The sequence below is a fragment of the Athalia rosae genome, chromosome 2 (genome assembly GCF_917208135.1).
Source record: "Athalia rosae chromosome 2, iyAthRosa1.1, whole genome shotgun sequence".
NCBI lineage: Eukaryota > Metazoa > Arthropoda > Insecta > Hymenoptera > Athaliidae > Athalia > Athalia rosae.
This window is the reverse complement of record NC_064027.1, coordinates 25,380,916-25,408,880: the sequence shown is the minus strand read 5'-3', so window position 1 is coordinate 25,408,880 and position 27,965 is coordinate 25,380,916. Positions and strand designations below refer to the sequence as shown.

The 27,965-nt window shown below is 46.0% G+C and overlaps 1 protein-coding gene across 1 annotated transcript; it reads right to left on the bottom strand.

The window, feature by feature from the left end:
* Nucleotides 1–3,496: 3,496 nt before the first annotated feature.
* Nucleotides 3,497–25,981, bottom strand: LOC105689095. Its single transcript, XM_012405855.3, has 5 exons — nucleotides 24,873–25,981; nucleotides 20,317–20,737; nucleotides 7,459–7,577; nucleotides 4,073–4,166; nucleotides 3,497–3,895 (listed from the first exon to the last, which is right to left on the bottom strand). Exons 2-5 carry the CDS (start codon nucleotides 20,521–20,523, stop codon nucleotides 3,725–3,727), a joined length of 591 nt encoding a protein of 196 aa, XP_012261278.2. The 5' UTR covers nucleotides 20,524–20,737; nucleotides 24,873–25,981; the 3' UTR covers nucleotides 3,497–3,724.
* Between the last annotated feature and the right edge of the window lie 1,984 nt (nucleotides 25,982–27,965).

Here is a 27,965-nt window from a genome sequence, read left to right as displayed (position 1 = left end):
GGTTATGCTGATTTTTTGCCGTTTTAATTTTTAATATCATCATAATGGGTAATATTTCAGTGACTTTTTGGGGAGTGTGAAAGGTAGAGAAAAAGATGGAGAGAGAAAAAGAGAGAGAGAGAGAGAGAAAAGAAACTGGGAAAAAGAAAGTATACCAAATTGAAGCGTGCAATAATTTTTCTTTTTTTTTCTGGGTCTAAGCTACCACTACGTAGTTAGGAGGGACCGTGATATCGGACGTGAATTTCACTTACATCGTTACTAGAAGGCTAAACTACGCACAGAGGAACGATAATTAATATATCAATTAATTAATTACAGTATTAGTAATTTAATTACACAACGATCTAATCGCGGCGGTGTAAAGACTAGAAATTTTACACGCAGCACCCTGCAGCGAATTGCTGTAAGAAACCAGGGAGAAGGAAAAAAAAATTACGAGGAATATGGATAATCGGAGACGATTTATAAGAAATTAGGAACTTAATTTCTAAAGTATTTTTTTCACACCATTTTATCGCATCCTCGTGTATTTTTTTTTTTCTCCATGAGAAGGGAAAAGGAAAAAGAAAAAAAAAACAACTGCAGAGTTGGTTAACTAATTTTCTCCAAACTGTAGTCCTATAGTTGTCTAAGTAGTATAATAATTTTTCTACGACTTGATTCGACTAGGATATCAACCGTTCACTTACAAATGTTACATTACAGTATGACGAGCGAATAATAACTAGCAAGCTAGAAAGTGGAGTGAAGTGATACGAGAAATGAGAGAAAGAATAGAAGTGCAGATGGGTAAAAGGAAGTATAATATTCTGTTAGGTATAAGTAACTAGCGAGCTTATGTCTATTTGACTAACACACCGAGTAAGTTGCTGAGACTTATCTTCACCTCATTCTCCGCTCCGTTATCATCGTACTATTTACATCATTAAAAATTCCGTCGTCAGATATTTTCCTAATATTAGTCCGGGGCTCTGAAAAATCTATCGATCACTTTACACAATAATTGCAATAACCTAATTCGTCGTTGACAGTCGCAGTATAACAATGACATCGTTCCACGACCCCATTTATTTTTTTTTTTTTTTATTCACCCCATCGTTTCATTTTAGTCTTTTCCACGGAACGCGAACTATATGCCCAAATAACAGGGATCGCAAGCTTATAATATCATATAATATATGGTTCATATACATATATAATTTTGTTACATACCAGACCCTGTAACGCGCTAGAATTTTCTCTCTAATCCTTAATGTGTGTATATATATATTTTTTTTTTTTTGGTTTTCGTTAAATAGATAAAATTTCATAAAATAAATAAAAATGAACGTTCGATTATTCCTTTGATATAAATTACGACTGCAGACCGACAGATTATTATAATTTTTTACTGTGCTTTTTCTTTATCCTCGAGACGCGATAAAAAAGCTTTGCGTCTATGTGGATCAGATCATATTGAATTTTAACATCAACCTTGTAGAGATATTCAGTTGATCGTTGACATGCAATCGGTTTTTTTCCATTTTCCCAGTCTATTCGCCCATTCATCCGTATAATCCACCCTCCATATAACGCGGTGGTTCTTCCAAGTTTTTTTTCAGAGTTTTTGAATTCTGCTATCTCCGAAGCTTTCTCTTCGCGCGGTGTTTTTCATTCCCTTCGCTTTTTCTTCGACACATTTTTTTCGCTTCTATTCGCTTCGGGCGAAGAGAGAAGCGCGCGGCAAACGTAATGAAAAAGTTGGTTTTTTTTTTTCTGTTTTTTTTGTTTTTTCTCTTACTTTCGTATACCGTAACACCGTCAGATGCCAAGCTTTAATTACACGCGTCGTTTCTGAAGAATACCAGCCACGAGCTTTCCCGTCCTCCGTATTCTGTATTTTGCTGTACATGTTGTAGCTGTACAGCAATTGCCTGCATATTTGGTAATTCGGTGGACAGAAATTAACCGGTTTTTCCTATTACCTTAGATTTTTAGTCGAGAATTCGGTTAACTTTCGTTTCAACTAATTAATTAAGTTAGTGATTTTGAAAAAAATCGGATATTCGATTTTCTTTGGCAATTCATTACTGACATTTGAGCATTTATATTATAGTCTGTGGTATTATTATTAATAACGATTTAGGTAATTTTGATTCGGATGAATATTCGCTATACATCTATCGATAAGCCTTAATTACAATTAACATTACGTATATTCACAACTAAAAACGATTGAAACTTATCGAGATATCGTACCGTTATTTTTTTACTGTCTTTCATTTCAAAAATTTAGTTTATCGTACATAGGTATAATACTTCAAATATTTCTTATCAGATACGAATATCAAGATTTTCAACTGTTACCGCACATTACGAATGACCCGCAAAGTTGTTCACTCCCATGGTGACACATTTCATGTTCAACCCCCCGCGAAACATTCATTTTATAATGATTATTGATGTCATTAATATTATCGAAAAATCTTACGCGCTAATACTTTGGTATTACGATTATTATTATGAATATTATTACTATTGTTAGCAATTTTTTTCCATTATTTATTATCATATATTATATCGACCTCACATTCACTTTATTTGGTTCATCACTCGTTTCGTTTTTATTTTTGACTCATCATTCGTTTTTTCGTACATAGTTAGAATCGTTCCTCCAAACAACCCTCATATATATAAATATTAACATATACATATATACACATGTATATCTGGACGTTTATTGTTTCGTCGGGGTGCCCCAAGATTTAATTTATTGAATTTCCATCGAATCGAAATAACTTTCACTGCAAGAAAAAGAAAATTCTCATAACCCCTTTGATTCATTTGTTCATTTAATTTTCTACCGCGTACGCGTGTTGTGCATGGTTTTGAAGTAGAGCCCTTAATTTTTGATTTTTGATTTTTGATCGTTTGTCGTTATTTTTACTAGATGATGGTATTGATGCGTGCCCGTTTTTAATTAACCTCGGAACATGACTACGAATTAATTATTTGATCGACACCGTAGCTCTGCGCGATGATTTGTATATATATTTGATACGAGTACTTGATAACGTAACTCTTTGAAAAGCCGAAATGCCGGCGCCGTAATACCTACTGCACTTCGGTAGATGAAAACGAGTTCATTAATTAACACGTTATATACCTATACGTACCACACACCATATGCATACGCGTGCATATACGTGTATATAAATACGTGCCCGGTATTTGATTACTCCTGGCTCGTAGTATTATATTTCCTGAGCTAAAATTCTCTCCTCTCCCTAGGGGATTTTTTTAACACGTAGGTATACAATGGTGATAATATAATATAACACTACTTTTTTCCCCCCCATGTCAGGTATACGCATATACGTATGCACTTCACTTCTTTTCTCTTTTTGTTCATACGTAATACATATATATGTGCTCTACATATACGCATATATTATATATTATGTTTTTTTTTTTTTTTTAGAAACGGGACGGTAGTAGTGCAGTAATTATACATGTATAATATTATACAACTATATATATTATTATACGTCAAAAAATAATTAAACAAAAATATGTTTGTTATTTAATTTGTTGATTTTTTTTTGTTAGTTTTAATTTATTTTTTTTTCAATTCAGTTTTTCTCGTGGTTCGTATTTTCTCCCGTTTATCGAGGGGCACACCTTATTAGTACGTATAGCGTTCGTAATCCCCACAGTCCGACGATGTGGGTGAAGCTGGACACTAGGTATTGTGCGTCGTGTCTTCGTAAGCCTTTTCGTAATCACGTCTTCGAATTACGGCGAAATGTGTCATTTGAAACGAGTTGGTTTTTTTACAGCCACGTTCCAGGGTTCCCGTCATACTGTATCCCATGTTGAAATCACTCGACGAAACATTCGACGTGAGGTACAACTGGGAAGCAGGTAAAAACAATATTGGACTTCGATCTTATCCACCCTTTTTTTAGTCATTTTTTTTTTTTTTTTCCTTCTGTCATCGTTTCGTCGTTCGAAACGTTCGAACGACTGCGCTAATTTCGCCGAGGCAGAATTTTGGGAGGACATGAAAAAAAAAACATCATTCAAATACCTTGAAATCTGGGTCCGTTGTCATCCTTTTGAACGAACCCATAATGTACAACGTCCCCGTACCGGTGTCCACCATTTTAGCCTGAGTACTGTATCTGTAACAGAAACGATGAGAAACCCTTTTTGCGTGCGAAATGCAGAGAAATAAAAGAAATCTCTCGGCGTATACAGGGTCCTTCTTATTCCGTGAGAGGAGATTTTTTGAAGATTGTATGCGTATCACGAATTCATGCCGGGTAACCCGACGATATTAACGGTAACAACGGTAAAACCAATAGGAATGGGAAAAAAAGAATCGCACACTACTAGTGACGCCGCGTTCGTTAGTGGGAATTTTTTAAAGGGCAAAAGTGTGTTTGCGGAGTCCCGCCTATGCATATATGTACAGAGGGGCTTCGTATTCGATGTATGTTGTTTGCACGTCACGTCACCATACCCTAGCTACTCTGCTCTACTCCGTTTCTGCCTCCGTCGCGTTACGTTCCGTTCCATTCTGTTTCTGTTTCTGTTTCTGTTTCTGTTTCTGTTCCCGCTACCGTTCCACATCCAGTTCTCTTCGTTACACGACACGCTCTCCCGAATTCTCCGTGCCGCTGAAACGTTACCTCAAATCCCGGATAGAATTCAACGAGCGGGAGCGGCGTTCGGGCAACCTGGATAAATCATTAGACCGTCACTCGGTTCGCAGAGACGACAGCGCGGTGTATGGATAACGGGCCTCATGCCGATCGGATCCGCTGTAGATATTTTACTTTGCACGGTGAACGTCTGTCACCGCGCGTGTACATCCGACGACGTCGCATTTGTAGTCGGAGAAGAAGTAATACGGCACGGCTAAGTTTATCGATGATAACGTTAATGACAACGAGAGCAGCGGCACCGACAATGATGATAATAACGACACGTTAGTCGGCTGGATTCCGGACACCCGTCAAAGTTCGGTATCCGAGGATTTACCGGGATTACCCGCTATCCAATCGACGGCCTGGATATTTTCCGGCTGTTTGATCTCGTGAAATTCGAAAAGTTAACCGATCAGACTGCAGGATAGTGTAAGGGATCGATCCCCCGGCATCCGTAGAGATTACCGAAACTCAACCGGATCACTCGAAACTACCGATATATACGTTCCAGCCCCCCACCTTCGACGACATCGAGGATCCGATTTTTTTCTTTCTCACAGTGAAGGGAATCGGCGGGACGAAAAAGCTCCCTTAGTCACGACGTATCGAATTGCGTCTAATTTGCTTCCGGTGAAATTTAATTACGGTACAACCGAATCCGAAGCTGGACGATTTAATCGCGAGTCTGCGACGGCCCCCCCGTTTCGAAGACGTCGACCGAGTAAATCAATGTCTCGCAATTAACGATGCCCCTCACAATTTATAACTCCGAGCGCAGGGCCGTGTTTCTGGTACGTGTAACCGGGGGATGCGAACGTGTTGCGACCTACTTTTGTTCTACCTAAGCTACTGGAATATCTTAACCGTTACACAGGTGTGGTATACGTGTATATGTATATGTAGACGTATACCGTGTAACGTGTGCATAAGCGACAACCGTGGAGATTAGAACCATGTAAGATATTAAAGCGACGGAAGCGAAAAGTCTAGTTTCTCAGTTCCGTACAGACTACCCCGACACACCATACACCGTTGTGTATATCTATACTGTGAATTAATACGATCCAAGGAGAAACGGCGGGGTGAGAGCGTAGACCCGGAGAGTAAGAAACTACGGTCCAGATCGAGACTCCAGATAGACCGGCGTCAAGGACTGATAATTTATCTCGCTAACTAACGGGGATCATATACAGAGGGGTGCCGAGTTATCGCTGGTGTCGAGTTCGGTACGTTCCAGTAGCTGATCGCGGCTCGATCCTTCCGGTCGCCGACGTACCGAAAGAGTCGCGCGACTCTGGCCAAAGAATAAAATATTTCCATACGGAAACGCCAACGGTATTGTACATATCCACACGGACTTCTTTTCTTCTCTATGAAAACCCTGCCAAGACCTACTTTTTTTCGTAACCCCCGTTCAATTTTTCTCTCGAGTCGACGACGCCGATGCCACCGTTCCAATTTTCTACTCTGTCGCACGAGAAACTGAACAACGAAGAATAAGAAGACGGCAAATTTTCTTCGGTCTCGGTATAATTTATTCCGCGATGTCGACCCCCCCGATATATCGTTACAACGGTTGAAGAGGCGCGTGTTTACGTCGTTACGCGGGTGTAAATGAAAATGTATGTACGAATATCGCGACAAGGGATCGAAAAAGAATCGTTATCTCCGATAATTCCGAGGGAAATTTTTATACCGATATTATTATTGTACCGCGTACGAGTCCCTCGGCGATTTTCGTACGTTGAAACGAAAGGAAGAAAAAAAAAAGAAAAGAAAACAACAAAAACGTGGAATGCAGCGGGAGAAAAATAGAATATTGGACATTAAATGGAGAGAGAAAAAAAAAAAAAAAGAAAAGAGGAAGGGAAAACGGAGGCAAGCGATGCCATTTCGTAGCTATAGTTCAGCGTGAATTATAACCGCGATGCCGCGGCGGCAGCAACGTTCGCGTGTACGCGTTACACGGCTCCACGTACCCATCGTACAGTACATAATAACGTACAAGAACTATAGCTAAATTCGAAACAAGTAGACGCGGCTACGTATCGGGGAGTCGGTTGGTTAGGTGGGTGATCACGTAGCTACTGAAACAGGCGGAGGAACTATCCCGGAATTGGTACTCCGTGATCTGAATTAAAATCGCGTACGTTCTCCTCGAGAGCGTCAACGCGCGTCGACGACGTATAATCAGACCGACGATGAATAAGAAACGAATACGCGTGAAAACGTACCGGATTTCTATTTAATTTACGTGAAAAAATCGGCCCTCTCTCGTCGCAGCTTCATACATTATAATATACAGCACGCGGTGTAATTGATTGTTCGGATATAATACTTAGCCCGTATAACGCGTCCCGACTTATGATACGAATATCGAAGGCATAAAGTGCCCATAAATATTATACGATATCGTCCTCACGGACTACGTGCCACGTGACGATCCATTGTCCGGCTGTCGTTAGGTTCTCTCGATTGTCCGTCGGACAAAGTTAATGGTGAATTCCCCGTTCCGCCCCATTTTCTATTTCCGCTGCATCGAAAGCAAGCTGGATTGTAGCAGAGACTTGCGAATAGACTCGAATCGTTTCAGCTCTGTGTACGTTTGTACCCTATACGAAGTATATGTTCTTTCGGAACGTCAACCGACAGAAATATAGAAATAAACGGGGTCAGAAGTATGGGGGGGAAAAAGTTTTTCTTCGTAGACGTATCGATCGAGCGGGTGGCAAAACGTCCCGTGGCCGACCTTGATGTCCGTTACCTTCTTGTTCCGGCAACTTCGACAACTTTGCATCGATTTCTGCTCCACCAAAAGGGCGTCAGGGTCCAGTAGGAACTGCTGGCGCTCCTCGCCCAACCCTCCTCCGGGAATAATAGGACCTGCGACAAAAAAATCGGTACTGCCGTGACGATTAAATTCGAAAGATGAGGGTATTGTCGGAAGGGCGTAAAAATCGCTAGTCCCGGTACACGTTGCGTCCGGATATTCCGAGGATTTACTAGAGGCAAGGGTACGAACATCCCGAACACCGTCGGCCCAGCGGAGTTCGGGATGTTCGCACCTCGGGCGGAGTCAATTAATGTCACGGTTGTATAACGGAAGTTGTACGATATCACGTGACAGTGTGGTTTCCCTTTAAGGGCTTCGCGGCAGGGAAGCGCCCGAGGGTGTCGAACCGACGTGAGGAGAGAGCAAAGGGAAAAGGAAAATAAAGCACCGAGTCTGGGTGAGAAGGTATTCGGGAAAAAAAACAGAAACAAAAGCTCACGGTCATCCCCGCAGGCAAAATTGGTACGAAGCGCGAAACGGGCAAAAACTATCGACCCTTCGAGAACCGGGGGGCGAGACGGGGGGGGGGGGGGGGGGGAAAAAAAAATAACGGCAAAGGGTTGAAAAATCGAGAGGGAACATTTTCCAGCCTGCGGGTTACGCGGGATTGAGGGAAGAAGTATGACAAGGAGTATTCCGTGGGGATTTCCCAGCAGCTCACGATCCCGAAATAAAATAAGCCAGCCGCGAGAGGAGGCGCGCGCGCGCGCGGGCGGGAGGGTAGAAAGAAGAAAAAAAAAAACATCGTTGCACAAGTGTGTCAGAAATTCGAGGGTAAAGGAGAAAAAAAGGAGCAGCTCGACCCACTAGTCAACTAAAACTGACGTCGCTGAACGAAGCAACTATGTGACGAAAATATTGAAATTCTTTACCGAGCTCGATCCACGTGAATACGAATTCCTGGTAGCGGATATACGTGAGATAAGTATATATGCTCCGTAGGGCACGATCGCCCTATGTACCTTACCCTACCCTACCTTCGTACGTGTGTGTAATTTATGCGATCGCACCTTCGAAATTTTCACCTACGTAGGGTCGCCACATGCATCTGGCTTACCGAACCCCCGATGATAGCTGGATTACCCGAAAGGTCGAATTATCACAGGGTCTGAGAAAGTTGGCATCATATATATATATATATACACGCCGATTATTCGCGATTCCGAAATCTCTATCAGCCGAGACAAATAAACGCGGCGATAACGATTGCATGTAACCTCTCGATCGGTCTCTCGTATTCGGGCAAAGACCCTATACGCGGAAGACAATTCACCGCTTTTCTCTCCATTCCCTTAATACCGCGTACGTATATACCTATACACCCATCCGTATGTATTATTTGGGGATGAGAACGGGGATTGAGACTCCGTAGTAAAGGGTCGTCTGGAGATTTTATCAACTTCCATCCCCATCTCCAGTCGCGGTGGGTATATACGGAGTAGGGGGATACGTACCGCGCGGGACCCCGAGCCAAAATCTTGGATCTATCGCGCGTAAACAAGAATATGGAGAACCGACTCGAGTCTGCCCGAAAATCATCCCCAACCCCCCCACCCCCCCCACGCTTCGTTCGACTCGATTTGCTGAGTTCGTTCGCTTTACCAGGAGATTTATTTTCATGCGAAGTCTGCAGCCGTCGAGAGTTTGTGAGCATCGGACTTCGCTTGTACGTATATTACATGAATATTCGTGAGCTTACACAAGCGATATACGCGGGTAAATTTTTGGTGTGCGGTGAGCCGAACGGGACGAATCGAGGAATCCAACTCGAACGATCGGCGAGCGACCGGGAAGGGGGGGGGGGCAGGGGGGGGGGGGATCGGTCGAAACTTTTTACAGGACACTAACGATTGCAGCAATCAATTTCGCTCGGAATGCAGCCATCGTAACTTGTTTACGGGTGAGTGCTATTCCTGGTTCTAATTTAGCTACTACCTAGGCCACCTACAAATATTCATGCTATACTCCCCGCGTTACTCCTACCGTATACCGTGGCTATACACACTGCACAAAGTCCATTAATTCAGGTCCGACCTGTTTCACTCGAAAATTTACTCCATCAGTTTGACCGTACGGCTTCGATTGAACATCCCAGTTTGCTAGTGCTACCGGTGGGGGTGGTGGGGGGGGGGGGGGGGGGGGAGGGTTTCGGGCACCCCAATTATTTGCATAATTTCACCTTCGCCGGATCGAGGTCGTCCGATGTATCGGGCTACGTAGCTCCTTCGAACATCGTCCGGATTCTCTTCGAAAGTTCGTTCGAAAAATCGTTCGATTGCAAAGAAACTGGGAATCTGTGCGAAACTTGTATCGTTAATTGTGTTTTTCTCATTCCAACGGTACAAAAAAACAAAAAAAAAAAAAACTCAAGGGGATGAAACGAGTTGCATAAATAATTCCAGATGATCCGAGTGTTGAAACTAGTTAAGCTTTATACGCGCCACTGTATACATATGTATACGTATACCGAACGTTGCAGCAGCCCGGAGCGTGCGGCTCTTGGACGCGGCCCGGAAGAGAGCAGCCAGACTGCCGCTGGTGCTGCAATATGGTTGTAGTTGTAATCCTCTTACGATGCGCGCTAAACTAAAACAAAACCGTCGACAGGAAATGAAAGCTGCTTCCTACTCCCCGCGCCACCCCCCCCCCCCACTTCTCCCTTTGAATGAGAAATACGGGGCACCGCGGCTCGGTGAAAATAATTAGGGAAATATACCTGCCGAGGTTTCTGTTGCACGCCGCGGCGCTTCGTTTTTCAACGTAGGAGGCACGCGCGCCGGTATTCTATCGATCGTTCGAAATTGAATGAATATAATGCCCCGAAAATCAAATATGAAACGAACTTCATCTCCATAATACGTACTTCAGACTCGAGTCGTAGGTACGTTCCGCCAGTACCTAGCGCGCGCGTTATACATATATAAATCAGTGGAACTCGAACGGTAAGACAGGCGGGAATCGAGGTGCAGGGTTATATTTTGGTAAAGTGCAATGCAAACGCGGGCAAAGTTCTCCGCCGGAACTCGTCGAGCGTCTCTACCACGCCTAATGTGTGTGTACATACATACGCGCTTCGAAATTGGCTGGGGTAGGGTTGTGTAAAAATTCGAATATAGCGTTCGCACGTTGTGCAGTAATCCGCTATCGCATATAGTCCATAGGAGACTCGCGAAACGGCGAGTTTGCTTTACTAATTTCGCCATCGCCGACCCCTCCGAGTGGTTTGTTCGGATAGAGACTTCTACCGCTTCTCATTAAGTACTCGTACATGTATATTGTATACCTATACACACGCGTCACTCAAAACTGCGCCCCCTCGTAAAATCCGACGAGGGTGGAAAGAGCCCCCGATGCTCGGTACGTGGCCGCATCGTCTTGCGCCAAGCAATTTTACAGTTTGAAAATAGGAAAATTCCACGCAAATCACCGTCGTCTCTCTGTGATCGTTATTTTCATAAATATGATAATCTTAAACGTTAGATTCGATCGAAATCGTTTCCGCACCACGCGGCGAGTCCCATTACAATAATCCGGATTGAAATTTTTTACGCGATATAAGCTCCAGTCTAGTCTCGATTATCAAGGTTACTGACCTACCGCGCGCACACGCCGTTCCACCCCTTCCCCTCGTCTAAACCTCGTCAGCCTTCCATCCGATCCTCTCCACCGTTTCACATCGCGTTTTTCTCATTTATTGCCTACTTTGTCGTTAACGACGATTTCGATTCACCGATAAATCACGTATACGAAACGTATTATCCCAGATATATTTATCGACAATTTTCCACGGATCTATCGATACCGCGCAAAGAACGCGAGGGCAGAGAGAGAGGGGGATGCCGGTACGAGGGGGCGCAACGTGATGAACCAATGGTGCGGTTCGCTGGGCCAAGAATCCGGTCGCTTATCCTGGCAAATTTGGCTACCCCATTTACTCACCTATCTCCGAATCGCCTAGGTAAATCATCCGAGAGTTCCTCCGTCGCTTTGCCAAACGACGAGGGCAGATTGACTCGGGAAGTTAATCTCCCGCGGGACCAGAGAACGCACACTGGGAGGTTTCGCCGCGCGGATATCGTTTCGAATAATCCGGATATCGTTCGCGTTTTCTCTTTCCAAAACCTCCCGCGCTGTATTTTTCTTTCGACGTGTCTGCCGTTCGAGTTGCCTCGCGAAAATTTTCGCCTCCCCGTTCGACAATTGATCCGGAATTTACGTTGACCCGGGTCGGGGTAAACGGGATAAATCACCTCAACGTACGTAACTCCGACGCAATAATTATCCCGTGTACACAATCGTTCGTATACGTACAAGTGCAGCTTGCGGGGATCCGATGTACGTGGGCATTACGTTGGCGCGGGGATTTCCCGTCGACGGAACGGAGTCGGCGAATGGGTTTGTAATTGAAGACCGTGTGTGTGTGTGTGTGGCTCCGGGGTAAACGCGGTATAATCGTAAACCGGTACGAAGAGGAGGAGGAGGAGGCGGAGGATATAAGGGAGGGAGGGGGAGGAGGAGAAGAGCCGGATGAAATAAAACAGGAAACTGGGGCGCGCGCCAATTCTTGAAGGTGTATAACCACCGGCGTTTGCCGTGATTCGGACTACCGTACCCGTAACTCGACCCCGTCGCCCCGTCTATACGGACGCGACGCGAGTGCTTTTTCTGGGTCAGAAATATTCGACACCGTAAAGGTTTACCAGTGCCTACGAATTAGGGCTAAGGGGATCATCGCGGGTATCAGTTTTCTCTGACTCACCGCGGGGGTCGGTCGTCACCCCCGAACGAGGAGAATACGCTGGCATTCCAGTTTTTTAAAATAAGACGAACGCGCGAAATTTTTTTCGTCTCACTCTCGTACGTTCGCCTACACCAGAAGCTAACGCGACGTGTGTACATATACTTGGATCTCGACGCTTGGAGCGTTTCCACCGGGGTCGTGCATTGATTTCAATCAATCCCTTTTGCAATCGGTCCCACATTCTCGGTTTCATCGACATTTCCCAGACTCGCGGAACCCCCCCCCCCCGGAGAAAATTGGCTTGTCGCCACTCCGCACCGTCGCGCACTTCCTGCGCGAATTCTACACCGCGGTGTACGGTGCGCGTTGATCAGAATTCATTTTACAACGGATAAATTGCCTCCGTTATCGAAGTAAACGCACAAATTTAACCGGCAGGTATTATGCGTCGTGTCGGTGCGATCGGATCCGCGGGAAAACAATGACCTGTGAAATAGCCGAAGATTCTACGCCGGAGAATGTTATTAATAAAATTAATCGAAGGGTTCGCGAACCGGTCGAGCTTGCGGGTGCGTTATATTCGAACGAATTGAGGCGGGTAATGTGCGTTTCCGTCAATGGTTAAATCCGGCGAAGAGGAATTCGGAGGACATCGACTGTACGCGCGGGATGTGGAGAGGATGATGATAATCGATGTACGTACGTTGTACAGCGTGGCGCAAAGTATCGCAGAATAAGTAGGGAATAGGGGAACGAATGTAGGCGAGGGAGGAAGGAAGGAAGGAAGGAAGGAATTAATGGCGGCTTTCATTGCGCGGCGATCAATCCTACTCGTAAACTCCAATTTTCTAGATAAAGCTGAAATTAATTAATCTGTCACTCGGTCATTAATTCGCGAAAAGCTCGTAACAAACAATTAAACTGGGAGACACGGTTCTCCTCCCGAATTCGTCCGTCCGACGTTGTTACCACTGCAACGTTACAATACCGTACCACCACCTCCTCATCGTCCTCCGTCTCGACTGTACACATAATTAATAACGACTCGTTAAATCGCTTCGTTGGTAGAAAAATCTCGGGAAATTCTATAAAAAAAAAAAATAACGTTCGAAATCGGACGAAATTTTTTTTTTGTTCGAACGTAACCGCGCGGGTGTCACGGTGCGGTGTATCGGCGTTAAAACGACGGAGGAACGAACGGTGCTTAATTATCGGAATATCTCAAGTTCGTCGAAGAAATTCCCGCGGAGAGTGCGGGAGAACTTTATCCGGACCGTTTCACATCCACTCGTCGCTCTCTAATCTCTTATAATATAGAAATAAATTTTCAACGGGTAATATTCAGTCCCCGTGGATCGTGGAAAATTGTACACGGAGTAAACGAGGCGATAATTGAAGCCCTCGATCGTCTATTCTCCGTCCTAATTGGGTGAGCGATGTACGGGCGGATATGCGTCTACATATTTTTTTAATATCGCGTGTTGCTGATACCGCGCGCGCCAATATAACCCTCGAATCCGCAATTTCCTGTCCGAATTCGAACCCTTTGCTGACGATGCTGCGACCTTGTTATTCCAGTTACGAAGAAGGGGTGTGTTATAGCTGCAGGATACAGGAGCGTGGGCCGCCAACTATACGGTTACCAATATTCGGAAAGTCAAATTTTTTTTTTTTTTTTTTTCCCTACCCCCCCCGCACCGCGTACGTGGGACGACGAAGTATTATTCGTATTTGCGTTTCTCCGAATCCGTCGTCGTACACCCACTCGGTGGGAGAATATTTGAAACGATCGCTGCCGACTATAATGGAAGTCGAACAAACAAAGCCAATGTCGCGGGTTGTACGCGTCGTCCGATTTTATAGACAATCGTTGTCCGATCCCCCGAATACTTGGGATATGATTAGTATACCGGTTGGCGTTACATCCGATCGGGTTTAATACCTAGAATTAGGGATCCCATCGATCGAGTATCCCGCAGGTTGTAAATGAATGTGTTTTCGGGAAAGCTTTTCCCAGTCGTCCCTCGGTCGAACGTCCCCCTAAAATACGCCGATCGCGAATATGTACCTTTTTGCGAAAAACGAACTCGACACTTCCGCACCACCGCAGAGCTCCGGATGACCGAAAACCCGACGAAAGGCATCCTCGAATTTTTTCTTTCACGCTCTCGGCTCTCGGGTTTATTTATTTCCACACGCGAACTTGACACTGGACGCTCATGATGAGTTGTGATCGAATTACACACAAGATTTTTCCGTATAAGTTGAAACGAAGTTTCGCAGTTAGTCGACAGTTTGCGGCATATAAGGACGCGTAACTTCATGTCTGACGCTGGGTGTAAACCAAAAAGGAGATTCAAAGAAGCTTGCGGTTATATAAAACATACGGCGGTGCGCACCGTCATTCCGGATGGCGGAGTGGCGAAGGGGATGGAGAGGCCGGCCAGCCTGACGATGAATGGAGAAGGTGTTGCCGCCTACAAAGGAGTTGAAGGGGTTGAAAGAAAAAAAAGAGTCGTTAGAAACAATTGGTAACGATTAAAAACTCCGACATCGCAGCTACGACGCATTAACACGTATGCGAGGCCTTCCCCGGGTCCCCTATTTTTTTTATTGTCCTCCTCATCGCCGGCGGATGAAAAAAAAAAAAAAAAAAAAAAGAAAATTTATAAAATCTCTCGGGCTCCGATGGCTAATTTATTCGATCCGCAGTCTTTCGCATTACTCGGCGATAATCTCGAGGCGTGTTGAGAAAACAAGGAAAAAACAAGCGAGACTCTCGATGACGTTACGGAGTAGGGGAGGCCTCCGGTTTCATGACTTGATCAAAGAAATTTCGTGAATTCTTTAGCATAAATTAATTATCTAACTATTGATTAACGCCGGGTTTATAGCCGCGGCGCTTTGCCGAATACCGGACGACCTAACCGAGGGATCGAATGACCTTTTTGCACGGCAGATTTAGCCAGGGAAACTGCTGGGAGCGATAAAACATAAGATCGAATGGGTCACTTCGCGCTCCATATGTTACATGAAACCTTTATGTTGCCCGCGCTATACATCCGCGAAAAGACAAATGCTTCAGAAATTTAAGGAATTCGAGTCTTAACTCGCGCGTGAGAAGGATTCGCGTATATATATACGTATATATCTTTGCGTTACCAGGGTGAATAATAAATGACAGCGAGGTCGGAAGGGAAAAGTGATTCCCCCGGTGAAAATAAGAGAGACTTATACCATAACGGGGAGAGATACAATTTTATTCATCTTCTTTTTTTTTCCTCTCGCTTTTCATCATTGGAGAATGAATGGAGAATCGGCTAACGTAATTTCAAACATTCGCGACTAGAGTCCGCGGGGAGCGAAGCATCGCCTAATCATTCATTAAAATTTGATCATCGCCATTCGCACTGCGGATCGCAAAACGGTCGGCCACTCAGAAAATTTTAATTAGGCGTGACGTACGATACGGCGAGTTGAACTTTTTACCCGTCGTTCTCGTTTGTAACTCGACGTGTGCAGCGCTACCGTCCGGCGTGTCCATTATTCGTTGAAGGGTTCTATACGCACCGACTACTCTGATTGCGATTTAATTGAAAAAAGAACCCGCGGCGAGAGCACGGCTTTGAATAAAAAAAAAAGAAAAAAAGAAAAAAAAAAGAAAGGAAACAAACGAATCGAGCACACGGGGTGTGTGTAGAATTCTATTCGCTACTGTCCGGCTCTCCGTTTCGTTCGAGCGAATTCGTTTCTTCGGAGTTTTGTCGGGCGCGCGCGGTTCCGGATTCGCGATGGATATTCGATCCGCGAATCTGTTCGTAGTTGGACGTTTTCGTAAACGGGGAACGTGACTTTGGAAACAACGGTCTGTCGGCAGCGACGGGGTACGACCTATGCCAAGGACAACGTTGCAGGATATCGAGTACAGCTGGAACTATTATATCGCTATCATCGGAAAGCAAAGCTTAGCCGAGGCCCCTCCGGACGGATCTCCCCTCCCCCCGCGTCGCCGAGACCCCTTGACGGGCGAGAGCGGAGGGTGTTGTTCGGGTCGGTTGTCATGGTAACCATCCGCCGCGCTGCAAGCTGGCGGAACGGGACCCGTCCGTCCTCCTCTCTTTCTCTCTCTTCTCGTTCCCTCCCTTCTCGTCTCTTTTCGCGTTCCGCGCTCTTCTCCCTGCTCCGTCAACTACCCTCCCTGTTCACCCGCGCCCGCGCCCGCATCCGATGCTGAAAACGCGGCCTGCGCGCGTCCTTTATACTTTGTACCTTTCTTATTTCTCTTTTCTTTCGCTTTACTTTTACTCCACATTTCGTATCCTTCCTTTCTCGACCGTACCGATGACGCGGTACCGGCTCATGCAGAACTAGCGTTACAAGTACTCGTCCTCTGTACATACGTATATACACCGTATACGGCGGAAAACCGGAACTTTAATGAGACTGGCAGAACTCCGCTTGTTAAAAACTAATTACTTTTACCGTCGCCAGCTCTTCTGCTCAGCTCGTCTCTCGCTCTCTCACTTTCTATTTCTCTCTTTCTTCGTCCACGTTTCACCACCCGCCGCACGTCTGCATAGTGCAGGATTTAAAAAGCTGCTCGCCGGAGATGAACCGAATTCACTCGCACGTAATACCGACGTAGGAAAAAGGACGGAGGTGAAACGGGGGGGAATGAAAAAACAAGAGAAAAATAAAAAAAAAAGAAAAAAAAAAAGGAAGAAAAATCTGTCTAGCCACCTCCGGCACTTGCGTTTTACACGTACACGGGGGATAGTTATTATTTCGCTAACAGCCCATAACCAGCCCCCTTTGTAACCCCTTCTGATAATTTCGTTTCGCGTTAATTGAGTTGACGCGAAAATTTTCCCCGCAACAAAAATAACTTCACACCCCCGAGACGTTCTCGCGCGAGAAAAGAATTCACCGCGGGATCGGGGCTGACGGAAGGAAACCTTTATTCTCAACGAATGTATACGTACGTATACGTATACGTATATACTTGCATACGCGTGTATATCATACGTATCGATTCTTTAACACCCGGTTCTCGTTCACGATTAATCACGACGATTATACGCAGAGCATCGCGCTGCCCACAATGCCTTACGACCCAATGGCGCCTCTGTCAACCTACAAAACACGTGTCACGGCGTTAAGTTCCTATATAGGAAGTTGAGATCGTTAATCATGAAATATTTTACATGTATACCTATATCCGCTCTGTGATGGATTGAAACCGACCGGCTATAGCCACTCTTTTCTCGTAATCCGTCGATTTTTTCGTTGTATATTTTTTTTTTTCGTTTTATTTTGCGGAAAGTATTTCACTCGTCTAGGAGCAGGGAGGGTATGGGGGATTTGAAGAGGGTGGAAAAAAAAAAAAAATAAAAAAAGAAGAACTTTATTTCGCAACCTATAGAACGCAAGCCTTTTGAAAACGGTAGTACGAGAGGCATCTCGAGTTTCAGTTTCAACTCATCTTATTCCGAAAGAAAAACAAGAGAAATGAGCAAAACGGGTCAAGTTTTATCGCGCAAACTTTGCGCGACTGAAAGTCCAGGTACGAACACACACCTCCCAGACTTTGAGGTAGCGGGGGGGGGGGTAAGACGCTCGTTGAAAAGAGCCGAAGAAAAAGGGAAAAATGAGCGTCGTGAGAGGTAAACGTGGCGTGACTTTGGCTAATCGGTAAACTCGACCGAATGGCTGCAGCGCCGAAGCTTCGGAGATATAATAATACAAGTTAGGGACGAACAACAATGACAATTCGGCCGACACGCGAGGAGATTTCCAACTCCGAGGATCCTTGCAACGAAAAAATTATGCGGAACTACCGGGCGTTACTTTTTATGAATTATTATTTTGACGATCCTCTTCCGCCCTCGTCTTAATTTTCTTACGTACGGTAATTGTGGAATTGCTCGTTTGTTTTTTTTTTTTGCTACTAAATTCAATTCATCCCCCGAGGGAGTAAGGTAACACGTACGTATACAACTTTTTCCGATCGTTCGTCGAGTGAGGCCGGACGATGGCCCGGGGATATTTAAGCAACGCTTATTCGGAATTCGATAGGTCCATTGACGAAGGAAAAGGTGATCCGAGTATCGAATCGATACGTTCGTCGAGATATTCAAAATACCTCGTGATAGAAAGGATGATTTTCGAACGAGTAATACCTCTTACTAATTTTCCCTCCCTCGCATTTTGGAATCTGGAAACAATATGAGCGCGTTATTTGTTTGTATTTAGAGAGACGGGGGTACGGCGCTGAGAGAGGATTTAATAACGCGTAATTAAATTCTGTTAAAATTGAAAAGTTTCGTATTTCATTTCACCTTTTATAACCGTTGAGCGTGCTCGACGATCTAATGACTTTCGGTAACTAGCGGGAGAAGTATATTACATTTATTCACTCTTTGACCACGTTAACGTAAACCAGTCGATCCGCCGTGCGATCATCTGAGTTACTCGGGAAAAGACTGTACAAATATTTATGAATCGAGGAGAAAATCCCGCCCTTGGCGTGATTGTTGGAGCAATAAAGCCGCCGAAATAACTCCTGGCGAGACGTGGAGCGAAAATAAACCGAAAGAATGCGTCGCAACGACGTACGGTATACGTACCGCACGTGAGCGCTGATGGTAAAAAGGTAACGTACGTACAACCGAAAACGTCTTTTCGAGACGCGAAGTACGGTGAGCTTGGTACAAAACTAATACGATGCTGAACAAACGACGTCCCGACACGTCGTGGAAAATTCTAACTCCGTTGCGGAGCGCGCAAAGCACCGGGAGACTCGCGGTTTTATTGTCGGGCGGTTGTCGCGTACCTACATATAATTCTACACAAATTTAAACCACTGCCAAAGCTGTTGTTCTTTCACTTTCATTTCAAGAGGGCGACGAACTGCGACTTTTCGGCTGATTTTCAGAAGCTCGTCTTCCGCAACGGGCGGCTTACGTTGAAGAGAGAAAAAAAAAAAAAAGAAATCGAAGGACCCCCGATGTCGTTCCGTTGCAGGTTCAACGATCGAAAACGATAGCGGAGGGATCGTCGAATCTCAGAAAATTATAAAACGAGGATGAGTCGAGTTTAGCGACGATCGGCGAGTCGTCGCTAATCACCCGGCTTTCGATTCTGTCTAGCAAAATGTGCAGTGGCCGTACGTAACCGAGGAAAATCCCTTCTAACGACCGCGCGAACTTTGAGAGTTCTCGTGATTACGCGCGACTTCTGGGATAATTCTTGATATCTCGTTACGCCCGACGAGTCGCGGGGACTTGTTCCTCGCGGAGGGTGAGTCGAAGTCCCAGTAGTAGAAACTACGGAGGGTAGAAACGGGACGAGCTGCCAGAAAGCAAATTTTGCGGTTATTTAAATCAGTAAAATATATATTTCTTCCTAAAAAAAAAAAAAAATGAGGTCAACGTGATTTATCGTACGTCGCGGCACGAGTTACCTTCGCATCCATGTTTTCCGACGTCCGTCGAATAGATTTTGCTAGTAAAAAAAAGACAAAAAGAAAATTTCAATATGTAGATTAAAGACTGTAGTAGGTTGCGAGTTTTTGACGTTTCGCCAAAAAATTCAATAATAGCCTTCGTCCCTTCGTTCGTCTCGAGCTTTTTCCAGACCTACGTACGTACACCGATCTGAGCGCGCGCGCACACGACTGCAAGTAAACTGCAACTCGTGAATTTCTGCAATTCGTGCGCGCACAACTGCGAGTCGGCTGTATTCGAAATTTATCGAGTTATGGGACACTATAGGTACAACCCGCAGAGGATGCTTTTCAACGGCGACAAACCGACGCCAACGATTTTCCTGCACAGCAATGAAACGGTGCTCGTTCTGCACAGGGGACGGTGTCCCTCCAGAGCTATGACTTATCGTTCACGTAATTTCTACGCCCCGATAAAAAATATGCGCCCCGACATGCATTGATACATTTTCATCCCCCCCGCCTCCCCCCCGGTTTACGTCGCGCTAAGAAATTCGATCATCGCGGCTTCGAATCGCAACGCAAGCTGAACACGTAGTAATACCTTGTTCGGATATCCGTTGTATCGCAGTAGTTTCTTGCAGCATTTCCCTCTGTTCTCGTAGTAGAACATCTGCACCATTTCGGAATGGTCCGTCGCCGCGCTGACGGTGAAAGGCCCACCTCCGCTGCCGTTGTTGATACTCGAGTTCTGCGGGGGCGGCAATTGCCGACGCCCGAGAGGCACGCAGGGGCACCACCCTGAGACCATCCCACGGGCCCTGAATCGCCCCTGACCCGAGGGGCCCCCGTCCTTCGCCCCACCCCAACAGGGACGAAAGTCCCGAGTTAAAAAAACCGCGTACTTCGTCCTGAATCGATCCGCCGTCACCTCTAAACGGAGGCTACGCGGAACATTCTGTCGGATCCTTTCACCTGATCTCCGAGGACGATGGAAGTCGGAGTACGGAGCGTTTCGTCGTCACCTGAAACAGAAGAATTATCGTCGCGCGTCAGATGAATCTGTTGATAATTTCAATTTCCTATCGTCGTTTCAGTTTTCATTCAACACTCGTTGAAATTCTTCTCAATTCTTTCCAACCGAAGTGGTGTTTTTTTTTTTTAATCTCTATTATCATTGTGTCGGGAGGTGGAAAGTTTAAATGCAAAAAGACGACGACGCGATCTAAGAAAAGAGGAGATCGGAGGGAGAGGGAGGGAGGGAGGGGGAGGGGGAGGAGGGGGGTGGCAGGTAGACCGGGAAAACGAGGAAGAGGGTTGCTGGCGCACTCGAAACGCCCAGGAGGACTCTCTCGAGCCACGACGGAGCGTTTAAGCGCGCGACTCGCGCTCTGCCTATTAAGAGAGCTGTTATTTTACGCTAGTAAAATATCCCACAATCGGAGGGGCTTTTGAGAATTTTAATGGATCCACAACCAGCCGTATTTTCCGTTACCCCCAGTTTCCCAACGAAGGAAAATTAACGAGGTTTTCCTTCTTCTCTCGGACCTGACCTAGGCGGAGGTGAGCCGAGCGAACTTCTGCTCGCCGAGTATATGTATAAGGTAGGGGGAAGAACGAGTCTGAGACAAACGCCTCTATGGTGTACTCGCCCCAATGGAGACGAGAGAAAAGTATGTACGTACCCTATATACCGATAGGAAAAAAGAAGATGAGAGGAGAAAGACGGAAAGGTACGAAGGGAAAAGAGAGAGCGATGACTTCGCCATTATTCCATTTCAATTGGCGGAGGTCGAGGGAAGTGGATTCCCCTGCTGAATTTCAAATTTCTAACGTGCACGGCACATTGCACATTATACATATATAACGTCTAGGTAACAACCGTCTCAGCTAGTGCAGTCGGGCGAGGTTATAACCAAGCCGACACATGAAACTCTACTTGTAATATAAGTTCCCGGAGTTTCAAAGTACCTTACCACCTTATATATATATATAACATATCACCGCCTTACCTTCAATTTCCCGCATTACTTAAGAAACTAGTATAATAACCCATCTTCGATATCTGGGTTAACTCGAGATCGACGATAACAAAAATTCACCAAAGTTTCAATCGCGAAATGTCGCGGGTAAAGCGCGTGAAGGGATCTCGAATTTTCAATATCGTTGTCTCGTTCGGAATGAAAAAAGCTCCGAGCTTTCTACTGGGGAGCACTCGAGCCCGATGACTTCCTTGCTCGCAATTTTATTTTATTTTTTCTCCAAGCATTCGAGGAAGGACAATTAAATAAGAGCGGTTGTCCGTTGAACGGACCGAATCCCCTTCGTAAAATTTGCATAAATTCATCCGTTCCAGAGTACAGAAACTATTCGGCGAAAACTCTGAGACTTCTTTACTTCCTTCAACGACTCCGTACACACGGCGTACGTATTACCGCGGCTGATTCCACACGGTACGAAAAATTTCTCTCGCGAAACGAACCGAGTAAGGGATGAAAATGAGAGTGAGGAAAAGTGAGAGAGCGAGAGACAATCGTTCGCTGCACGTCACCCGGAGTTTCGTTCGGTTCACAAAAAATCCCGCACGACTCCCTGAAAGGTTTTCACGCCCAAAATTGTCCTCCCCCCGACCGTTTCGACGCGAGCGCATCGAATTATCCCGACAGTTTCCCGAGGTGCTGAGCAAACATGATCGAATTAACGGTAGGATAAGGTAAGACTTCTGCGCTTTCGGGTCGCGGTTAAAAATCGAGTCGAAAAAATCGAGTTGCACCGAAAGGCGAGCGGCGCGAGCTTTCAGTTTTTTCGTTTTCCCGTCCATCCATCCCTCAATACCTCGAAAATGTTTTACCGAATTTCGTTAAGCAATATCACAAACCCTCCGAAGGAAGTCTTAAATTAGCAAACTTGTTCAGTCGACTTTCTCCGAGAAACTTCGGTCCTTCTTTTTTCTCTTTCCCGCTTTCTTTTAATTTTTTAATCCTCTCGCCAACTTTTCACTCGCTTATTCACTTCCGCGTGTATTTTGCAACTAATTCAGTTGAAGTGGGATTCTCGAGTCGACGGAAGTCGGCTCTGACTCCTCGCCGCGGAAACCCCCTTAGCTATCTTCTACTGCAGGCATCGAGTGAGCGAGTCGCAGGTACTCGCTTCGCTGAAGAATTGGCATTTTGAAAAATCAAACGAAACTCGTACTCGCTCAGCGTAAAGTAAACGTAAAGCCATTCGGTGTATCAAAGGTCGAACGTACCAAAGGCCGCAGTTCGCCGTATAGCCCGTTAGTTTCTTTTTCCCCACATACTTTCGCTCTTGATGTGTTCAGAAAAAAAAAAAAAAAATGCAGCTTTGATATCAGCACAGCGAGTCGTTGAAAAACGGAAGATATGGGGGTGAAATTGACCCTTGAAAATTCCGTCGCGAACGACGACGACACACGGCAGTTCGCACCGATAGCAACTGGTGTCCAGTCTGAGCTCTCTGGCCCTCAGGATTCAGGAATATCGGGTACGGAGCACCTGACACGTGTGTATATATATAGTAGGTAGATATCGCAAGGATGCCTTCGCGCTACTCTGACTGCGATGTTTGAAAATCAATTCAGAAAATATGGGCAACACCGCGGAACCGAAGGAAGGAAGGAAGGAAGCAAACAAATCTCTTTCGTTCGAATGAATAAGATTTTCTTCCCCTTTTTTATTTCCTCTCTTTTCTCGTTACTTTATGGGATAAAACTTTTGACTTCCCACACCTCGTTGAGAACGTCAACCCTTAGGCGGGCGGGGGGCAGGGGTAGCTTTTACGCACCCTCCGCATTCCTTGGAAAACGTTCTTGCCAATTCAAAGAGTATGCGGACGTTATGAATCATTCATTGATTTATTAAATATGAAAGTCTTCTTTTTTCTCTTGTTAAATTATTCTCACGAATGTCTAAGTGGGAAGTTATACAATAAGGATATCGCAAAGCCATTACGTTACGAGAGAAGAAAAATCCTTTCTCGGTTTGATTGATTTTACCGTAAGACAGTTCGACCGCGGTGCGATGTTGGCGTGAATTATGCGGGATGGTATTGGAAGAAGGCCAGAGATGTTCGAGGAGAAAAACTGCGGTACGGGGTAGAAAGTCGGAAATCAACTGAAAGAATAAGAAAAAAAAAAAAACAAAGGAGCGTACGGGGTAGGGGTCCCTTTCTTGCAACGTGGTCTAGAAATGTCAAACTCCCTCTCTCTCTCTCTTTACTCGAGTGGTAAAAAGAAAATCGGATCACTTTTGACGCTGAAATCCCCAACCGCCGACTGTCAGTTAGATAAGAAAACTAAAGGAGGAAGAATAAGAACGTATCGGTTAACTTTCTGACTCTGGGGAAGTTTCTTTTCTCTCTCGATTCAGCCGAGGAGAAACTCCTAAACGAATATAACGTCGATTCCGATACGTCCAACCACGGTATCCGACTTATCAACCTTCGGAAATAATTCTTCATCAAGTTCCGAGGATCGATATTAATACCGGGTTCACCCCGTGACGAGAAATTAGCCGATGGGCGCGCGCGATTGCCGCAGAGAAAATAATTCCCCAACGAATAGCTCGCTGTTGCTCCGCGGTATTAAGACACCTAATACGAGACACGTGTCGCTGGTGGTTCGGTAGCGCGTGTCAATGTTTGTTTTCCCTTCTTTTTAATAGCTGAATCTGTTCTCTGTTCCGTAGCGCTTTCGAACCGGCGATGCGGACGATGAAAAAGCTACGGAATACCCGACGTCATCGTCGCCGTCATCTGGTCTCCGTCGAGACGCTTCGCTGAGGATTTTCGAGAGGAGGGGGGGGGATGAAAAAATTACACCGGACGAACCGCAGCGATCCTGAGGTGGTGCGTTTTTATTCGAGATCGTTAAAAAGTACGTCCTGCGGTTGCGGGGAGAAAACTTTTCTCCTATAAATTGGAAGCGAAGAAAAGGTAAGAAAAAAAAAAAGAAGAAAATCAAAGAGCTGGTTTTCTCATTATCGCAGTGAAAATATTTGAGTAAACTTTTATCAACGACGTTGGGATGAAAAAAAAAGTTTACGAGACACGTCCGCGGTGTCTACGTGAGACGAGAATTGAAAATAATTAACTAGGCGAACAAAAACTGTGAACGAGATAGTCTGCGTGAATGGTGCTTACAGTTGTTTTCTGTTATTTTTGTTTGTTTCTCGTTTTTCTTGTTGCACTGCACTGGCGAGACTAGGGTGGTAAGTTTCTTCTTAGAATCCGTGTTTCAGGCGCACTGCGTTCGTTACTTTTTCCCGCATTAAAAAACTGTCAACTCTCAGAATAAGCTGACGCTGACATTGCGCCCGGTATTTCCGGAGTCCATTAGCCTGTCTTTTTATTTAGAAAATTTTCGAACGCAGTCGAAGAGACGGGAGAACAACGAGCGAGATTACAGTCATTCCCGACTCCGTAGCGCAAGCTTTCTTCAAACGAATATCGGGGGATTCGTGATTCCCACTAGTCCTTGCTCCGGGACTCCAAATTTATTCGTCATGGCACCGAGAAATTCTTCAAATTTTATTCCCCTCGCCAATCAAGTCTCAATACGTGCGATCCGTTCGTTGTTCAATAAAAACTATTTCGCCCGATCATTTCTAATACGTACAGATGAATGAAAAACATTGTCTAGGATAAACTCGGTTGAACTCGGACGATCAACTCTCTTTGAGTTCTCGAATTTTTTCGATATATTTTTCACTTCCCGATTCGCGAAGCACGTACATCAGACCTGCTGGTCTTCGGTGATTCGACGATCGTTTTTCGTATGTAACGACAGCGATTTCGGTCTGCGACGGGGTCGACGAACGTTCGGGGATCAACTAGAATCTCATCTCGATTCGTCGAATATCGGCGTAAATTTTCGTCATCGTTCGTTATCTCCGTTGAAACAACGGCGGGACGACGCGCGGTCGTGCATGTCACGACGAGCACCTGGATTCGTTGATCCGCGAATTTCGTGTGCTCGGCGAAGAACGACGAACGCCGAGGGAAGTCCGTTGGGCGAAAAGTCTACCGGCGAAACGTAGCCGCGCGCGATAACTATTTTTTTTTTTTTTTTTCTTTTTTCCGCGCTCTCACTAATCTACGGGGCGTCGAAACGACGAACGCTTTCTACGGTGGCGCGGGGCGTACTGACGTCGGTTACGTCGGAGACGTCCGGACGACCGAATATCGTGCGCCCCCACGAAGAATCGTGGAACGTATATACGCGGATCACAGCCGCGTTCCGCACCTCCGGGGGTTATCCGGGCCATGTGCGACGATTCTCGCGCGCCTGCGTTTCGCCGCTCCCGGTACGTACTACTCCCTTCTCCACCAACCCCCCTGGCTACTGCAGAGACTACGACGCGACGGGGGCTGACGTAGACGGGAAGGTAACCCCTCGGCCCTCGTTCGCCGCGATAAATAAAAGAGAGCTTAATTGAAGAAGACCCCCCCCCCGTATATACTCTACGTATACGTAGATCTCCAGTTGTTTTTTTTTTTGCTACACGTTTCTTCAGCAGCCTTTTCATTGACGCGGAATTCCGCGGTGTACGCGCGGGGTACCCCACATCGCGTACACGTACGGCCGCACTTCCTCTAATTTTAAGCAGTCCCATACCTCAGTACCGATTCCTGATCGGCGTACCGATCGACGACAGAAACGTCGGGTTCGAAGACCTTACCGCCTCCGCGTACCCGCTCGTATACCGCGTCGGTCTTACCAAAAATGGTTTACGGGACGCGCCCGACCGACGCTCTCGGATATCATCACGCGCCGTTCGTTATTATCACCGGTAATTAATGTCACGTACACGTCGACTTGTAATGCCATCTCAGGAGTACGCCGTACGTCGCGTATATGGAACACCGGTGTGTGTGTGTGCGTGCAGCGCTGACCGATACGCACGGAGAAACGTCGTCGCGGTACTCTCGACGCGTACGGGCGGGGTCGGGACGGCGGGGATGACGCTCTCGAGACACGTGCTTAGGGTTCACGATAATTTACAGGCGCCAAGACGCCTCGGTAAAGTATAATACTCCCCTTACGCGGTGCGCGAGACACTTACTCGGCTGTGCGAACGAGACCTTATTATATTACACCAGACGTCGAACAATCGCCGGTTTATATTGTACGTAACGCGGTGATTGACGTGTCTGTTCGAATGCAGAACAGCGACGCTTCAGAGCCAACCGTTTCTCACCGAAGATATTCAACGTCGCTTTCCCGTACTCGTATCCCTCGGTTGTAGTAAGATTCGACAAAATGCGGCATAATCACGCGTAGCCGAACCCGTACGTACAACGCTCGTTTCGTTCGCGAAGCGCGAACAAGCGCGCTCCATTGTTCGATGATAACGGAGGACGACGCGTGACCCCGCACCTTGCGCGATCTCGATCGTAACGCAGGGCGAATTAATAAGCGCGACGAGACTCGGCGTGAGAACAAGGGTTCGCGTCGCCCGCCGCGAGGGCCCCCCCCCCCGACCGTAGTTGCACGGGATCGGTCGCACGTTCCTACTTCCGGTCACCCCTTTTTTTTTTCACGCGTACGTGCGAACAAGTGGCGCGGGATAATTTTTCCACTCTCGTACAGCGTGCGACGGCCGTCTCTACCGCACCTACGAGTACACCCGGACGGTCCGGCTATCCTCGCCGCTCGTCCGTTTCGTCGTCGTATTCTCCCTCCGACGATCAGAACAGCGCCCGCTCCCGTCCGTCGTCTCGGACGAAACGGAGGGCGAAGAGGGGCGTATCGCGGTCCGGGAGAAGAACGTTGGAGAACGGGAGAATTATTGCACGTAACAGATCGCGACGACGGACATTCTTTGCCGTCATTAACGTTGATCCCGAGCGATATCGTTCGCTTCTGGACGTGAAAAAATACGTCGATTGTGGATGTTTTTTTTTCCGTGGTTTTCGAAAACACAAAAAAAAAAAAACAACAGGGATATTCGAAACGGGCGCGTTGTCCGCTTTTTCGATACTCGGAGCGCTTGTGTCGGTACGTACGTCATAGACGAATAGCCTGTCAAATTTGAAACCGCGTCGGTCTGTGTGCGAAAACGTGTCACCAGTTTGCGGTGTATATCACGTGCATTATAGATAAAAATCCGGTAGTTCGACGCAGCTATGTATATATGTATACACAGACCGTCGGACTCTACCGCGCGAACTGTCGGTCTTTGACGAGACGTGTTATCAGGATTTCGTTATAAAACTAGAAATGGCAGGTGACCA

Excerpts from the sequence above, each read along its gene's own strand:
- LOC105689095 (XM_012405855.3), bottom strand. The coding sequence starts at position 20,523 with ATGGTCTCAGGGTGGTGCCCCTGCGTGCCTCTCGGGCGTCGGCAATTG. Across the intron at positions 7,578-20,316 it reads ACAACGGATATCCGAACAAG|GTCCTATTATTCCCGGAGGA; the intron begins GTATTACTACGT and ends TTTTTGTCGCAG. Across the intron at positions 3,896-4,072 it reads CAACGGACCCAGATTTCAAG|TTGTACCTCACGTCGAATGT; the intron begins GTATTTGAATGA and ends CCTGCTTCCCAG.